Raw genomic sequence first — 16,095 nt, 5'->3', positions numbered from 1 at the left:
GAGACGTGTCTCGCATACCTGGACCTCTCGTAATACGTGACTATAAAAATTCTTGTTTTGGCTTAGCATGATTTTTATTAACCGGTTTTATGACCGGGATTTATGGTTTTTAGAACGTTAGAGCTTTATATGCTTTATATGGTTAAACAGCGAGGACTCCGAATTGTATCATCGCGTAGAATGCTCAAGTCTCGCAGATCACAGACCAAACGCACCTTGTCCATGCCGCCAATTTTGAGGTTTCCACCACGTCCTGTCTCGGGACCGCTGTTTTATTGGATGCTCTCATTTCTAAACTTTATACAGAAAAATGATAATAACATTTTTGATGGATACAGGAACATTTTGTAAGAACGACATTCTTAGAGGGAGACGTAGACCCATTCTTTATTATCCAGAGTTCAGCAAACCATCTAAACACCCTACACTCTAAAACGTGGGTCTTTATAATTTGGATTTATTATATTTATATTTATTATTTTTACGTACTTATGGATTCTGGTTGTTTTTGACAACCGCTCCTCATACTTCTCTTGTTTTATAAACTTTAAAATGTTATATTTTTTTAAGATGGTGTTGGAGCCTCTATGGTCCATGTCGTTGTGGGGCATTTAAAGCTATAGACGGGCGTCTCAAAAACCAGAGACGGATAGGAAATGAATGAATCATCGGACATTCTATGGAATACAGAAGGTCTTATTTATAAGGTGCACTTCTTGGGGTGAAATCTAACAAGGTGCAATCACTATGGAAACCAATAGAATCTCCTTGCAGATTGGTCTGTTTTTAGACTGTTGAGTCAGGGTAAATGGGCAGATTCTCAGGGTCTGGAGCTGACTCTTCATATTCTACTCTGATTTCATCATATGTCCCATTTGGTGCTTTTCTCCCTTCTATGGCACAGCTGAAATCCCTGCTTGAATACAGGTGACTTCATTAAGAATATCGTTACCTTTTGGCAAGTCACTGTTATTAAATCCGTTTGGTTGCCACCATTAGTGAGTCGATACAAAGTGATGGGCCATTGAAAGGTTGGTATTACCTTTTGGGGTAGGATTTTGGGGGCATCCCAGGACATTCATGCAATTAGAGGGAACACAATCAATTGGAAAAGGAACTAAGATAACTGAATTACTGAAGAACTGCAAATTTTACCCGTACGGGTCTTTTAAGCACACCGAGCATGAAACAAAGAAACCACTTTATTTAGATCGCTACTAGAGCAGTTGCCATAGCAACGAATGGAATACTCAGACACATAAAATTTGATGTCTACCCGTTTTTTTCCTGCTGCAAAGACTCCAACCTTAATCAGTCGTCGGTCTCGTCTTAGATTCAGGAGCCGTATGTCTATCCCATGCATGTTTAATACCCTCACTGTATTACCCTCTACCACCTCTGTCTAGGTTATACGGTCTAAGGGACAGCTGGGTCTGGTGAGAATTCTGCGAAGGGCTCTCGGAAAAACCCTCAATGCCAACGATGTCTGCAATAAGGGGAATCCCTGATTGTTCTAACCTTTCCAAACGCGTCCCGTTTCCATGGATACGAGGTCTGCATCCCTTATTATATTGTTATATATAGTGGGGTGCCTCGAGGGAGAAAACATATGAGCATATCGGGCTACAGCATCAGCGTGTCACGCTCGGAGCCAGAAGGAACATTTGCAGGGCCCCCCTAATGCCAGCGGGTCCTGGATGAACCTCATTGTCTTTAGAGTACATTGCAAGCTTTTTGTGCAAAATTTTTTTTGCAGTTTATGTTAGAATTTCTCAAGGTTGACCCTAAATCTCTGTGACTTGACAGTCATGGTCTGGTTGCCCCAAGGGGGGGGGATGCCACTATTGCCCTGTGGAATAGATTATGGGAATGGGTATAGGCGGAATAAACAGTATGCCGATAAATGCTTCATCTGATACGAAGCCGACATTAATAATTAAGAGACCTCTCACACGCTGTAAATTGCACCTGGAGGGACTGTCCCTTTAACATCCGGATCCAGATGATTATCCCCCCCCCCATTAAGTTGTCTTTCCCCTAATTCTTTTAACTTACAAACAGCCTTGGATTCCTTAGGCTGTGAAAGAGTTAATAGCGGCTGCTAGGGTGCTATCAGCTCTTAGCCTATCATTATTCCATCACAGGCGCTGATCCGAAGCCGGCGGTGAGGCTTGTGTCAATATTTATAAACGGTAGCCGAGAATAGGATCTCGGAGCAGGTGTCGCATATGGAGAATAGGCCAGGACTTGATTCGGAGAAATAATGTGCTTGGAGCTATTCCGTAGATAACAGCTCGCCCACTGAGCCATGTCAACGCCTAGGGACTCATTCCATACTCTCCGGGACAGTTGTCTTCAAATGCAAATATGATCTCATATTGAAGGATGACCATCTTAACTCTTTCCATGCTGCAGGGCTGCTGGATCCCTCTCAAATGTCATATTCATGATTACATACAGATGCCCCTATGGAACTCAAATCCCTGTGCATCTCAACAGTGGGTCAATGGGACAGTGCCCGGAATTCAGGACTGTCCCTGAAAACCCGGGCTGTTGGGATGTATGCATAACACAGGGCCAGTCAGCCCCCCTTTTTTTCTGCAGAAGCACGTTGGGAATGGCTCTTCACAACGCAACCTCCTGTTTAGTAAATCAGCCCAAGGGTGACATTTTATTTTCAATTAAATCACTAAATATAAAAGAAAATTCACCGAAAATATGTGACTTCGAGTGGCTGCCGACAGACGATAAACGGCGTTATTATGGTCTAGCCCGTGGGCTTTTGTTACGTAAATGAATTCCTCCGCTGAAGACTTACTTATCGCAACGAAAACATTTTTTACAGCAGTCCTCAGTCAGTTTATTGGAACCACAAGCGTAATTATAATTTATGCACTGTCTGAAAATATATAACAAAATAAAAAAAAAACAAAATATTCAATTTGACAAAGAAAACGGCGCAAGAGAACGGTTCACCTTCCGCACCGAAACACTGCGTGATATACCTTACAAACAGCAACTCCATAGAACAGGAACCCGAAAAATGGCGCACTAATGCGTTACGATAAGGGCCGGATTTCCAAAAGGCACATTATGCACCGTAGGGGGCGTCTGCAGGTCAATTGGTTATATCTCTATACGCAACCATTTAAAAGTTTGGGGTCACTCAGCTGTTGTCATGGTTGACATTTCTGGCTGGAACATAATTGCATAAAGGGTTTTCTGACGATCAATTAGTCTTTTAAACTTAAACTTGGATCAGCGAACACAACGTGCCATTGGAACACGGGAGTGATGGGAGTGATAAAGGGCCATTGGAACACAGGAGTGATGGGAGTGATAAAGGGCCATTGGAACACAGGAGTGATGGGAGAGATAAAGGGCCATTGGAACACAGGAGTGATGGGAGTGATAAAGGGCCATTGGAACACAGGAGTGATGGGAGTGATAAAGGGCCATTGGAACACAGGAGTGATGGGAGTGATAAAGGGCCATTGGAACACAGGAGTGATGGGAGTGATAAAGGGCCATTGGAACACAGGAGTGATGGGAGTCATAAAGGGCTTCTGTACGCCTATGAAGAGATTCCATTAAACTATGCGTTTCCGGCTACAATAGTTATTTACAATATTAACCCCGTCTACGCTGGATTTCTATGTGACCCCAAACTACCAAACGGTAGTTCAAAATTTGTATACTTTAATATAAATAAATATATTTATTAATTCCTTTGGGGGTGCACCTCCTCCCTAATTTGTGCCTAGGTGTGCCTATTTTTAAATCCGGCCCTAATTGTGACCTCTCAGACACGTGTGAGAAGTTAGTCCATGATTCATTCATATCTGTGCATTGACCAGAACATCACTGAAATAATCAGAATTGTACAGAAGTGTCCAAAGTCCGACTCCGTAACCAGAAAAAAAGGCTTGTGTAGCGAGCGCGTGTTCCAGCGTGATCCTGCGATGGGCTGATGTACGTAGGCACTTTCCCCAGGTGCATCACCACCTAAGCTTTGGCGAAGTCGGTCAAATCAACTGGTTGGTGCAACATGTTCACTTCTCTGTAAAAACAGCACTTTTACCAAAATCAGAGGTTATTCCATGGCTATGGGTCATGAGCTTGACCAGCCGAAACCTGCCGGAGATGCCAATAATACACACTTTGTGGTTGTCCAGCCTGGAGCATCATTTATTATATATAATTATGTCAAAGACATGTTTGGCAACAGATGGTTGGTGGCCAACAGAGTGAATGGACCTATAGCATTCTAGCTCTTTGAGGACTACAAAGCCCATAATGCTTAACCAATTTACATGAGCTGGAATGCCAATGGCTACCTAATTCTGATGTCTTGTGGCTCATGTATAGATTTACGGAGCCCACTAAAACATTATATACGAGAGCAAATGTTTCTGCTATCTTCGTCTTTTTTTTGTTGTACAATATCTAGAAGTCGTTAAACCGTAACGCCGCGTTCCTGGAATATACAGCCCTGTGTCGCCTTTTAGGGATTGCAGTGTAACATTAATACAAGGCAGGACTTTATATCGTGATGGTGCCAACGTTTATAGCTTAGAATTTGAAGTTGTTACCATTGTTGTAGGAGGTTTAATAGACCTTAATGTGATGGTGTATGCGCGGCCGACAGCTGTATCGGTGCATCGGCACGCTGTGTTTTTATGCTCACAGACAGCGTGGCCAGGCATATCCAGTCATTGGCCACACGCTCCAGCAAGTGATATGCGTCTGGAGCAACAGATCGGGTGAGTGTGTGGCTCTGTCGGCCAGCATCCCACCAGGCATTTGCCCGCTGTGCCAGTTGGCCAGTCCAACCCTGATGACCAATGGAAAATATGGTCTGCTTAGCGGGAACATTGTATTCTGGTGCTATGGGGACAAGACTTTGCATTTCTCCAGTGAGGCGTGACTAACGTCTTTTGGCTGGACCCAGGATTCCGATTTAGAACACTGGTGGCTCTACTACCCACCTTCCAGAATGAAGAGTGGAGATTCTAGGTGGAACTTGGGGGAGGTGGACCTCCCTAGTGCGTCCTGTTCTGACTAGTGATTGACCAACTGTGCTTACTCATACGGCACATACGCCTCTATCATTTAGTACGCAGGTGAATTAAGACACCAGAGGGTCAAGATACTTGGAAAGTATGCAATCCTATTAAAGATTGTTGACTTCTACCGTGTCGCTGGCTACGAAAGAATGATAGAGTCTCTAGTTTTACAAACATGGCAGATATAGGCTCTATTAGAAGCTATTAATATTTTTCCAACATAATTATTTAGGATATAAACCACATTGTCTCTTCAGTGTGACTGCCAAGCATCTTCCCACACTTTGATAGATAAATAAATATTCTTGATAAATATATATTAGCAAAAATAACCCATCTTGTGTTTTGTTGCTGATGTATATGAGGCTTTTGGGGCATTTTAATTTGCAAGATGGAAATAGGGTAAATATTCTGTTTTATCTCATATTAGCAGCATAATTTTCTAGTTTAGAACCCTGACATTCAGATACAGACTCTTCCACTATCCCGAAGCTAATACCGGTACATTATAGAAATCTAAAAAAAGTTACTATTCAAACAACATCACTCGTGAATTTGTTAATCTGTGTTCTTGAAGAAATCTTTCAAAAATATACAGCCCATCTGTTCAACCCTTGTTTCTTTCTAGGTATGATTAGTTTGTGACTATAAGTCAACATTAATGTTGTTTTCCTCTGAAGACCACAGTGGTAGCAACCCCGAAGACACTGTGGCCAAAATTAGACCCACTCCTGCCTCGAGATAGCCGATTCAGATTTAGACTGTACAAGTGCTTTGTTTAGGTTCTTTTAGATATATGATTGTCCATTCAGTATGGCAGCTTCCATTGTTAGCAATAACTTTCAGGATATTGGCACTGGACAGGGTCAGTTCAGAGAGTCCTTTGATGTGACAGTTCGGGGTAGGGAAAAATTGCAGATATGGGCACAGTGAGATTTGATATTGCACTTTTGCTCTTTATCTGGAGCCATCATTGTATCCCGGGATGTTGTAGAACGCCTTTACACTACTAGCATCCATAAAGAGGATGCCGCGGTTACCATATTTATTCTTTTAGAAGGTATAGGAACTGTTGATGAGCAAGAGGCTGGCTGTTATGTCCAAAGCCTGTGTAGATCCTGTAGATGTCTGGCAGTGAAGCCTTCGAACTGATCCTCCAAACACTAGATTGACATATCATCAGCTACAAGTCTATACAATTTAAATATCCCCAATAGCTCAGATGAACATTTGGCGGTTGAATGCCACTTGTACTATGTGTATCCTCAGATGGTTGTTTGGAGATCACCATTAAGTAGTGTGCGTTGAGTTTCTGTGGTTTCGTTTAATCTGGATTTGTCTTGCTTGCTGTCACTCCTGTCCCCTTCATCCATGCCACTCACTTTGGACAAGCACAGGACATTCTGAAAGCTCTTCTTAAAGTTATCGGAAAGGAAGGCGTAGAGGATGGGGTTGGCACAACTGTTGGCATAGGTCAGAACCACCACAAAGTCCCACATAGCCTTGATACTTGGGTTTGGAACAATCAAGAGCGATACAGATGAGACGTTGAAGATGTAGAAGGGAAGCCAGCAGAAGATGAAGACTGCTACCACTATTGACACCATTCTGGTGACCTTCTTTTCTGACCTCTTCCTTTTGGATGAACCAACTCTTATCCCCGAGGACTTTACTTTGATGATGATGAAGAGATAGCAGAGGCATATGATGCTTAGAGGAACAAGAAATCCCAAAATAAAGGCGTAGATTATAAAACCGGTGTACCAGAAATGAGATTTTCCTGGCCAAATGATGGTGCAGCTGCTTATTCCATGGTGACTTTGCACTCCAGCGTAATTCATAATAGGCATAATAACCAAAAGAGATAGGGTCCACACAGCGGCATTGACTATTTTAGCTGTTCGGGGCCTCCTCCATTTAGCCGATCGGATGGGATGAACCACAGCCAGATACCTGTCAATGCTCATGACCGTCAAGCAGAAGATGCTAGTGAATTGGTTGAGTCCATCTACAGTCATTACAATTCTGCAAATGACTTTGCCAAACGGCCAGTGGACAAGGGCCACTTGCATGGCCAAAAAAGGCAAACCAAGCATGAACAGCTCGTCGGCTATAGCCAGATTGAGGATGTAGATATTGGTGATGGTCTTCATTTTGGCGTAACGAAGAATGACGTAGATGACTAAAGTATTGCCACAGAGTCCAACTATACACACCACAAAGTAAATGAAGGTGAGGACGGCGTTGCTTGTCATGTCGTAAAATGGCATGGTGACATTTCCAGATGCATTCGTGGAGGTCTCCAAAGAGAAGTTGTCAAACTGGGGTAGAGAAGAAGACCAGAACCCTGTGATATTGGGGAGCTCTGAGCCATCCTGCTCCATCTTGGTATCCTATCACTAACTGGGCGGATCAGGCGTGGACTTTACTCATGGTAGGTTTGTGGCGCTTGTTGAACCTAAATAAAAACAAAATGAAAACATGAAACAATTTGTGGAATTGAACATCCAACTATGGATCTAAACACTTTTAACTAACCCACCATGCCCAGGTTCTGCCTATTACAATGCTTCAGATTTAGCTTTAGACCCCTTTGGGCTCCTTTGGTGTCTTAAATATTGCTATTTCCAGATTTCTATGTACAATGCAAGGGTTTACCCAGGCTCTATCACTGACAACGTCCTGAGGAAGCAATGATGGCGGTCTATCACAAAGAAAAGATACATTTCTCCAATCTCACAGATTTACTCTGCAACCTTATGTATTATATATAACACATTATAACATTACTTTTTATATAGTGTTTGGCTCCTGATCCTCTACAAACAGTAGAGAAGGTCTAGTTAAACGGACACTCCACCCTACATGCTTAGGATAGCCGAGAGATCCCTTAAGATGACCTCCTATCTATCGGAGTCAGTTGACCTGAGAAAGCAGCTTTCTTAAACCCTTTGGGGGGGCATTCGAAAACCAATGTAGGGCAACACCCTCTATTATTCTTAGAAGACCTCTTATATAACCTCTTCTGGGCTTTCGCCAATTCTGAAGATTCACTTGCCAGGGCTTCATGCCAGAACTCCGATTTCATTTGCAGAAGCATCTTGTACTTTACATGGATACATGGTAGCAAGCTGCTGGCAAACTCCCCAGAAATGAATGTTGGGAGGTGTTAAAAAAAAAATATATATATATATTGTAACACAAAAGGGTTTTAAAAAACACCCCCAGCAATTCTGGCTCCTTTATATATTGTGGTTTACTTACTGACGTTATTTATTATTATTTTTTTATTATAATTTTTTATTATTATTATTTATTTTTTCTCTTGAAAAACTTTTTTTTATTTATTCAGAAATAATTCCTTACCATTCTAAATGCATTAATAGTTATTATCATTATTACTGCTAATATTTTGGTAATTATAAAAAAAAAATAATCTAGATAAATAAACTACACTATTGGCTATTCCATTGCATCCATCTGATAACGAAAGGGTTAATGTGCCTGCGTTTGACCTTCTAACGGCGAGCTGTCTACGAATCTCTAGATTTGGAAATGTATCAGTTTTACGTGCGCTATTTTTCTACGAGCCCCCAGTTAACCGTTTAAGTGCAGATGCTCGGCTAACTTCATCCTAGCCCATAGGATCTGTTCTCAGACAGGTCCCTCAATCGCAAGCCATTGATCTTCCGCTTCCGTTCAAAGCAATTAAGGTTTAGACGGGTCATTTAATTGAGCCCAATGTCGCTTGTAGTTCACCGTGTGCCGTATCTTTATGGCTCCTCGGTATATCTCTTCCTATGTCTCTGTGTTATCTCTCCATATAACCGTCTCGATCTTTGCAGTCTTACTGCTGATGCGTGCCGACTTTCTGGGATTTCCCTTCTCGGGTACTGCTTATGATTCAATGTATCGCTCCGTATAACCACAAGGGTCGATTAATATCATACTCCCCGTGCTCTGCAATCCATTACGTTGATGCCAAGATTAGTATATTCCTAGTGGTTTGGCATCCATTAAGCAGCCAAATTCTGACACAGGGAGTAAGCAATCAGTTATCTGCGGCTGGCTAAAAAGGAATATTGATTTCGTATGGCCGCCTCGCTCCGGCGGGTAACGATTCTGACATTTCAGAACATTCCTATTTGTGATAAGGGATTCGGAAATCTATATAATGCAGGGTATGGCAGCAAGTTACGCTTGCTGGGCTACGACTCTTACCACACTCAGCCAGACAGTAGCCAGACAGTAGTGGCTGGTTGGCCACCAGAGTGATGGTAGAAGTAGCCAGCATGCATTGGTCACCCTTCGTTTGCTGAAAGGGTTAACACGGTTTCTGCCTGTTCCACTATTAATTTGGATTTCCAGTCCAAACCCGTTCCCGGCACAAGCCGTCGGGACCCACAGCTGCGTCCCGGATACTTGCCTGCCAGCGAGGAGGCCACAATATGGCTTTTAGCCGCGCTCTTGACCTCAGCTGCCTTATTGCCCTATTTTTAACCTCTGATCATGAAATTCGTTTTAGCCGATTTCTGGCAGGGAAGGCGTTAAGCAGCAGGTCACTGCCTTTTCCTAATTCATAGTACCGGCCGATTGTCCATGGTGGCCTCTGTTAAATATGACAATAAACTGTTCCTATCTGATGTCACTGTATCGTTTCATTATGGGTAAAACTATATTAAATAGCTGCCTCTTCCAATCAGTATCTAAATATTTATCCTCAGACAATCATCAGGTGCGGAAATCGTTGCTACCTGTACCACGGTCTACAGCCCCACCGAGTGTCATCCGGTAACGCCGTCTGCTAGACGGATGATAAGAAGGATCGCGCTTAAAGGTCACACACATTAAATTTTATATCTACTTAAATGTTCTGGCTGAATTGACTAAGCTTGGAGTGCCAGCGAGATAAAAAATGTCATCTCGACAGACTGAATTGGGTTCCTCTTGGAAGAAGAACTTGCATTGGACACCTAGAGTGTTTCGAGAGACCGTAGAGCGGTTTCGAGAATTGCTCCTGGGATAAACTTACAGGGGTCACAGGTTCCCCTAATTTAACCAACACCTTGATGTGTGAGACCAACGCAAGCTTCTCCTCCCAAAATGGTCTAAGATGGCCCTCCATAGTCCATGGTTCATTTTTTAGAATCCTCACCATATTAACTTCACCCCTTTAAGCTGTCGCAACATAGTTTGTGAAACAGACAATTTTAAGGGAATCAGGTGGCAGAAATTCTACTTAAATGTGAAGAACACCAGTAAGCAATGGCTTGATGGTTACCTTCTAGACTACAAGCTCTTTGGGGCAGAATTGCGCATTTATACTACCTTGAGTCTATGGGAAGATATCCATGTTCAAGAACTGTATCTATATGTAATTCCTATCGCACGTCAGTTTTCTCCAGCACAATATATTAACTAATAAATAATGCATCCCTCTGACGCGTTGCTCCATTTTGCTCCCTGTATAGAAGACGTATTGCACACACATGCGCTGCCTGCTCCTTGAGCCCTTCTCCTCTCTCTCTCTCTCTCTCTCTCTCTTTCTGCCTTTTCGCTCTTTCTCTCTGCCTTTCAGCTCTTCCAGCAAATCATTCAGATATAATAACAGCAGAACACAGCTCCCCGCTCGTCATTAAAGTCACCGATAAGATTAGTGTGAAGTTGCAATTTACTTTTAAGATGAGCAAACAACCAGCAGAAACAAGTAACCGCAAACTAGAGCGAGAGAGAGAGAGAGGGGGAGAGAGAGAGAGAGGGGGAGAGAGAGAGAGAGGGCGAGAGATGAAAGGGAGAGGGGAGAGAGAGATGGAAAGTGACACATGGAAAGAGAGAGAGAGTGGAAGAAAGATACAAAATGAGGGAGAGAGATACAGAGAGTGAGAGGAAGAGGGGGAGAGATAGAGAAAAAAGAAAAGGATTGAGCGATAGAAAGAAAGAGAGAGAGGGGGGAGACCTAAAAAGAGAAGGGGAGATATAGAAAGACAGAATTGATTTTTCCTGATCTACCATCCAATCAATTCTATCTATCAATTTATCAATCTATCTATCAATCAATCAATCAATCAGTCTGTCTATCTATCTAGAGAAGAGAGATATAGTGTGACAACCGATCCTAACTGAGGTGTCTGATGCTGGAATAAATATACCATTTTTTAATATATATATATATATATATATATATATATATATATATATATATATATATATATCGTGTATATATATATATATATATATATATATATATCTTATATATATATATCCGTGTCCTAAAGAGTGTGATTTAACCCTTAATGGCTAAAATAAGGACCAGCCTTGGGTTGCTAACCCATCAGATGTCACGGCTTGTCAGTAGACTGCTTGCCCTCCCCACCCCTGACATTCACTCGCTGAGCCTCACGAAACGCACACTTACCTCCGTAAAGTGGATTATTTAATGCGTGAGAATCCACGGTCTCTTCTTCTGCAAGTTCAACTCGCGAAAGTGACGCTTGCTGAAGTTTGTCACCTGTAGAAGTCCTAGTGAAAAGGAGCAGGTGTCTGTGCTAGGTTGTAGAAAGCTATCTCCTTGGCTTGTATCCCTCAGGCATGTCCAAGGTGTATATGTGTTTAAATACCCTCTTGCCCCCTGCCCAGTATAGAGGGTCTCCTGTGCGGTGGATATGCAGCTCCCTCTGATTGTGTGCGCTCAGTTGGAGTCTCTGGTTGCATCTGATGCTGGATCCAGGAGTGAGAGAGAGGAGGACTCATGGAATTACTTCTTTTCACACACAGATGGAGCTCAAAGCAAAAAGATCATCGCCAAAGACATTGGGAACAGCCTTTCTTTTTTCTAAGGCTCCGAAACTCCTTCCAGCATCCCCACAGCCAGCAATCACTTTTGTTGCATGTGTCTGTCTCTTTATATATACAGTATATATATATATATATACCTACGTGGTAACATCAACTTATAGTTTTGGTCTCTGCAATGGCCATTGTTGAATGGCCAATATTTTTTTTTTGATAAAAACATTTTAACAAGCAGCCAGGATACAATTTCATTACAAGCTTTCCATAAATCAACCTGTCTATAAGGAAAGCCTGCCTCCTTCTGTATAATATATCTATTTTTTTTGGCCTTTATGTCCCGAGTCCTTACTCAGCCCAAACAAGTGTTTCTTTTTTTTTTAAATAGGAGTTTTAACGTTTGTTTCGAAATCTGGTGACACCTTAAACTACATCATAGGTACAATTATCAAGATGTTCATTGAAGGTCATTGATGAGGTCCCCCTTACTGTCCGGTCTGTCCAATTATTTTTGCCCACTGGGGCTAATAAATCCAAATAACCTGTTTCCCTAAAACCAGAGGTTATATTTTCCCCAAGGTGGTAATTCTAGAAGCAAGTCCATCTGGAGAGCTGAATCTCCATTGGAGACCAGATAAGGTGAGCCAATTTAGCACAAATGTCAAAGAATCTCAGAAGATATATACTGTTGTTTTTTTTATTTCTTAATACCACATATTTTCATATATATATCTGTATATGGTTGGATAACCAATCATTGACGTCTTCCTCATAGCGAAAGCCGGCAACAAGATCGGTGGGTATGGTTCTCCGAGTGAAGGCGCTGCTCTGGGGAAAAAGGGTCTCCCAAAGTACTCTACCACCAGTCACAACATGGCACACCAGTCAGGATGCAAAAGAACACTTTATTGGGACTTGACGTGGTTTATATAGGCACGTCAAATGGAAAATGGAGTTGGCTTAGACAGGAAACCAGAAAGGATTAACAGAGGTAACACATAGCTCAATGGCAGACATTATGCCATTGTGACATTTGTCCTACAATATTCACTTCCAGGAGAAATCGCCTCAAGGATTAGATGACACCATCTCAAAAAGGAGAATGTTTTTGAAGTAATGGCATATAACGTATGCAGTGCTTGGTAGGACAAAGGCTTGGGGTCGGTAACCTGATCATAAGGATGAAGGAGAAGGGTTTTCAAAGCATTAAGCAGGAGTCAATGGCAAGTCAAGCTTGGCCATGCCAATGTGGGGACCAACTTCCAACTTCTTCTCTTGAGGAATATCATGCATGATGGTAGCCCTGACCACAGCAGATAGAGTGCTGGTGGTTGCCTGCTTTTGGCAAGGGTTAAACCCACCTGGAAACCTACGGTTAATAGGAGACTCCTTGCTACATACTTTGCTCGGGATCAGCCTGTGCTGTGGATGAGCTCTTCTGCTCTGTGTTTGCTCACAGAGATAATCCTCTGAATTGCAGATGTTAAATCATATCTGGCACTTTGGATTTTTCGCAGAGAAGCGACTCTCTCTGGATTTCAGTCCCTTTTCATTTTCCACCGAGCTGGCGGATTACAGACACAGACGTGGAAATCCCGCAGCCTGGAAGGGCAAACTGTTTAGCGAGGAGTCACACAGCTTTAGTATAAAAAAACCCCTTAAACAGCTAAGGATGTTTCACGGGACCAACGAAGAAGGTTCTCCAATAGATGAACATTCTAATAAAAGTATTATATGTTACCTAAAAACTTGGCAGCAAAAGTTAGCTTTCAGAAAAGTTACATTTAGCTCTAGAGGAGCCCCCCATCCCAAACACCAGCCATTTGACCGCTTGAAGGGTACATGATGTCTTTGGGGGGCTTATTGGACTCTTGGGCAGTTGACTGGAGACACAATGGGTCATAGCTATAAAAAGCAAGTTTGTTGTAAAGTTCTAAACGTCTAGCAATGTGAAAAACAAGCATTTTTAAGCAATCCTGAAATTCTGAAATAGATCTTTAAAATGAATTGTTCAAAATTGTATAATAATAATAATAATAAAATTGGCTTAATGAAGGCATACCGGTAATATGTGAAATACACAAGCCCTGGGGTCTCAGGGTGAAGGGGCAGATTCTCAAGGTCACATGGTCGACTCCTTCATATTCTACTCTGATTTAATGATCTGAGCATCCCGACACTGGATTGTCAACAAACATGGTTTGCTGAATTAACAAATGCGTGTGAGTAAAGGTTTCAGTAATCATCTACGTTACATGACAATGTTTAGAAGATTATGAAGATCATCCATTAAACGACAGAACTCGCTGATTTCTCAGCTTTTTTTTTCTTTCAGACCCGGAGAATGGCTTAGCGGCAAGGTCCGTTGGTCTTTCTCTTAGCAGATGTCTGAGTGGGTGTTCTGAAGAGAGTGGGTGAGGCTGAAGAAGTACCAGACTGCTTCCCTGCCTGCAGCTAAATAAAACATCCTGCTCCTTCGTTCTTGGAACACGTCCTGCATTATTGTTGTTTTTGGCCCATAGCATCAATCCTTCAGGTTACTCTTCATTCTCCACAGTCTTTTCCGCCGTTAATGAAACAGTCAGAACTTGGGACCTCTCAACAGTATCATTCATCCAGCTGCAAGTGGTTCAGTAGGTCTATTTCATAGATCATGTCAGTGTGATAGACCTTGTAATTTTAATATGGTGGGTTGGGAACATAGTGATGCTCTATCCTGATTATATTATGGCTTCTTATTATATCCCTTTCTGTAACTGAGATCCCAAAGCTACACTTAGGAGGCCTTTGATTGTCTACATGTTAAGCATTTCAAGAACCTTCTAACCTTCTTCCCGGACTTGTAGCGTTCCTGTTTCTTAACTTACTCTCTGATTTAGTGTACCCTAAATACTGCTACTGGCCTCATCCTTAAAACACATCATTCCTCGCTCATACCTTTACCTACTCATTCCTTGGATAATCAAGGTTCTAATCTTGCCATTAACACACAGAGGCCATCAACATTCTATCCTCAAGAAGGTTTCTGGTCAGTGTGGTTGTCTTCCTCCCTCTAAGTTTCAAAGAGTCCCTCAAGCCTAACTTACCTAGATTCACTTAACTAGCACCTAACGCATTCTCCTTTTTTAAGCCAAGACTACATTACCAATAATTTCGTATTGTTCATTTTAAGCGGCCCACTCTGCACCTTCTCCCTCACCATTTCCCCATCTAGATTGTAAGCCATGGAGCAGGACCTTCTTTCGATCGTGCTGTCTACTCAACAAGCCCTTTTGTAAAATGTTGGCGCTCTACAAATTGTTCCTCACTCAGTCGACATCGAGAAACGTACGAGACCTCCCGTTATGATGGATTTGTCTTTCACCCCTAGATAATTATGTATAATTTCATAATTGCTGGTTTTTCCCATTCTTCTGTTTACTTTGCATTTAGAACTTGGTTACGTGTTATGATTATTAGATCGTAGATAATTGATCTGTTGAAAGCCTTGTGATTATCCTCTATTTTAAATATCTGCTTTGTTTGTTTAATTTATGATTATTGATAGTTCTTGGTAAAATTATCAAACAAAAGAGGGTTTGAGATTTTCTCACGAAGGACACAGATTCCAGTTCAAATATCGGCCCATGCGTGGCTTATCAAGCCAATATACAAGATATAATTATATGGGGGGAACAAATAGGTCATTAAACAAATGTACATCCTTCACTAATAAGGGATATCTGATTTCATACTCAGCAAACATTATGATCTCCTAGAAAAGAGGGTCATCAGGGGAGGAAAGAGAGGCAACTTGGACCCAAAGGAAGGACACTTGGAAGGTGTGTTTTAAGTCATTCCCTTACAAGTGAACTCTCTAGGTTTGACCCGGAGTCTCCAGGTGGAGCACTACTTCCCTGGGTCTCCGGGTCAGTCTCATCTTTCTCCAGGCAGGGGAGCAGCGGTGTTTGGTCATGCCCACTCCCCACCCACTTCTCCTCCTATTCCTCAGCTACTTAAGGCTGTTTGGGGCTATCTAGCCCTGCCCCACACATGGCTAACCCCACCCCTTCATTAAGTCAATCACCAATAAGAGGGAGCGCTCTGGGTAGACCACCCTGGTATAAAGTAGCTCAGAAAAAGGGGGAGAACTGAGCAGGGAGGGAAAGAAGTAGAGGGGGCGAAATACCACCCCAAAATAAAAGAATACCCCAGAATATCAGTGGTAGTGTATCTCGGCAGTGGGTAACATGTGGTTAAT

The 16,095-nt window shown here is 42.3% G+C and overlaps 1 protein-coding gene across 1 annotated transcript; it reads right to left on the bottom strand.

The window, feature by feature from the left end:
* Positions 1–5,480: 5,480 nt before the first annotated feature.
* SSTR2 (somatostatin receptor 2) lies at positions 5,481–11,772 on the bottom strand. Its single transcript, XM_053453061.1, has 2 exons — positions 11,482–11,772; positions 5,481–7,524 (listed from the first exon to the last, which is right to left on the bottom strand). Exon 2 carries the CDS (start codon positions 7,448–7,450, stop codon positions 6,332–6,334), a length of 1,119 nt encoding a protein of 372 aa, XP_053309036.1. The 5' UTR covers positions 7,451–7,524; positions 11,482–11,772; the 3' UTR covers positions 5,481–6,331.
* Positions 11,773–16,095: the final 4,323 nt, after the last annotated feature.

The sequence above is a fragment of the Spea bombifrons genome, chromosome 13, assembly GCF_027358695.1.
Source record: "Spea bombifrons isolate aSpeBom1 chromosome 13, aSpeBom1.2.pri, whole genome shotgun sequence".
Lineage (NCBI taxonomy): Eukaryota > Metazoa > Chordata > Amphibia > Anura > Pelobatidae > Spea > Spea bombifrons.
This window is presented reverse-complemented; position numbering and strand designations above follow the sequence as displayed.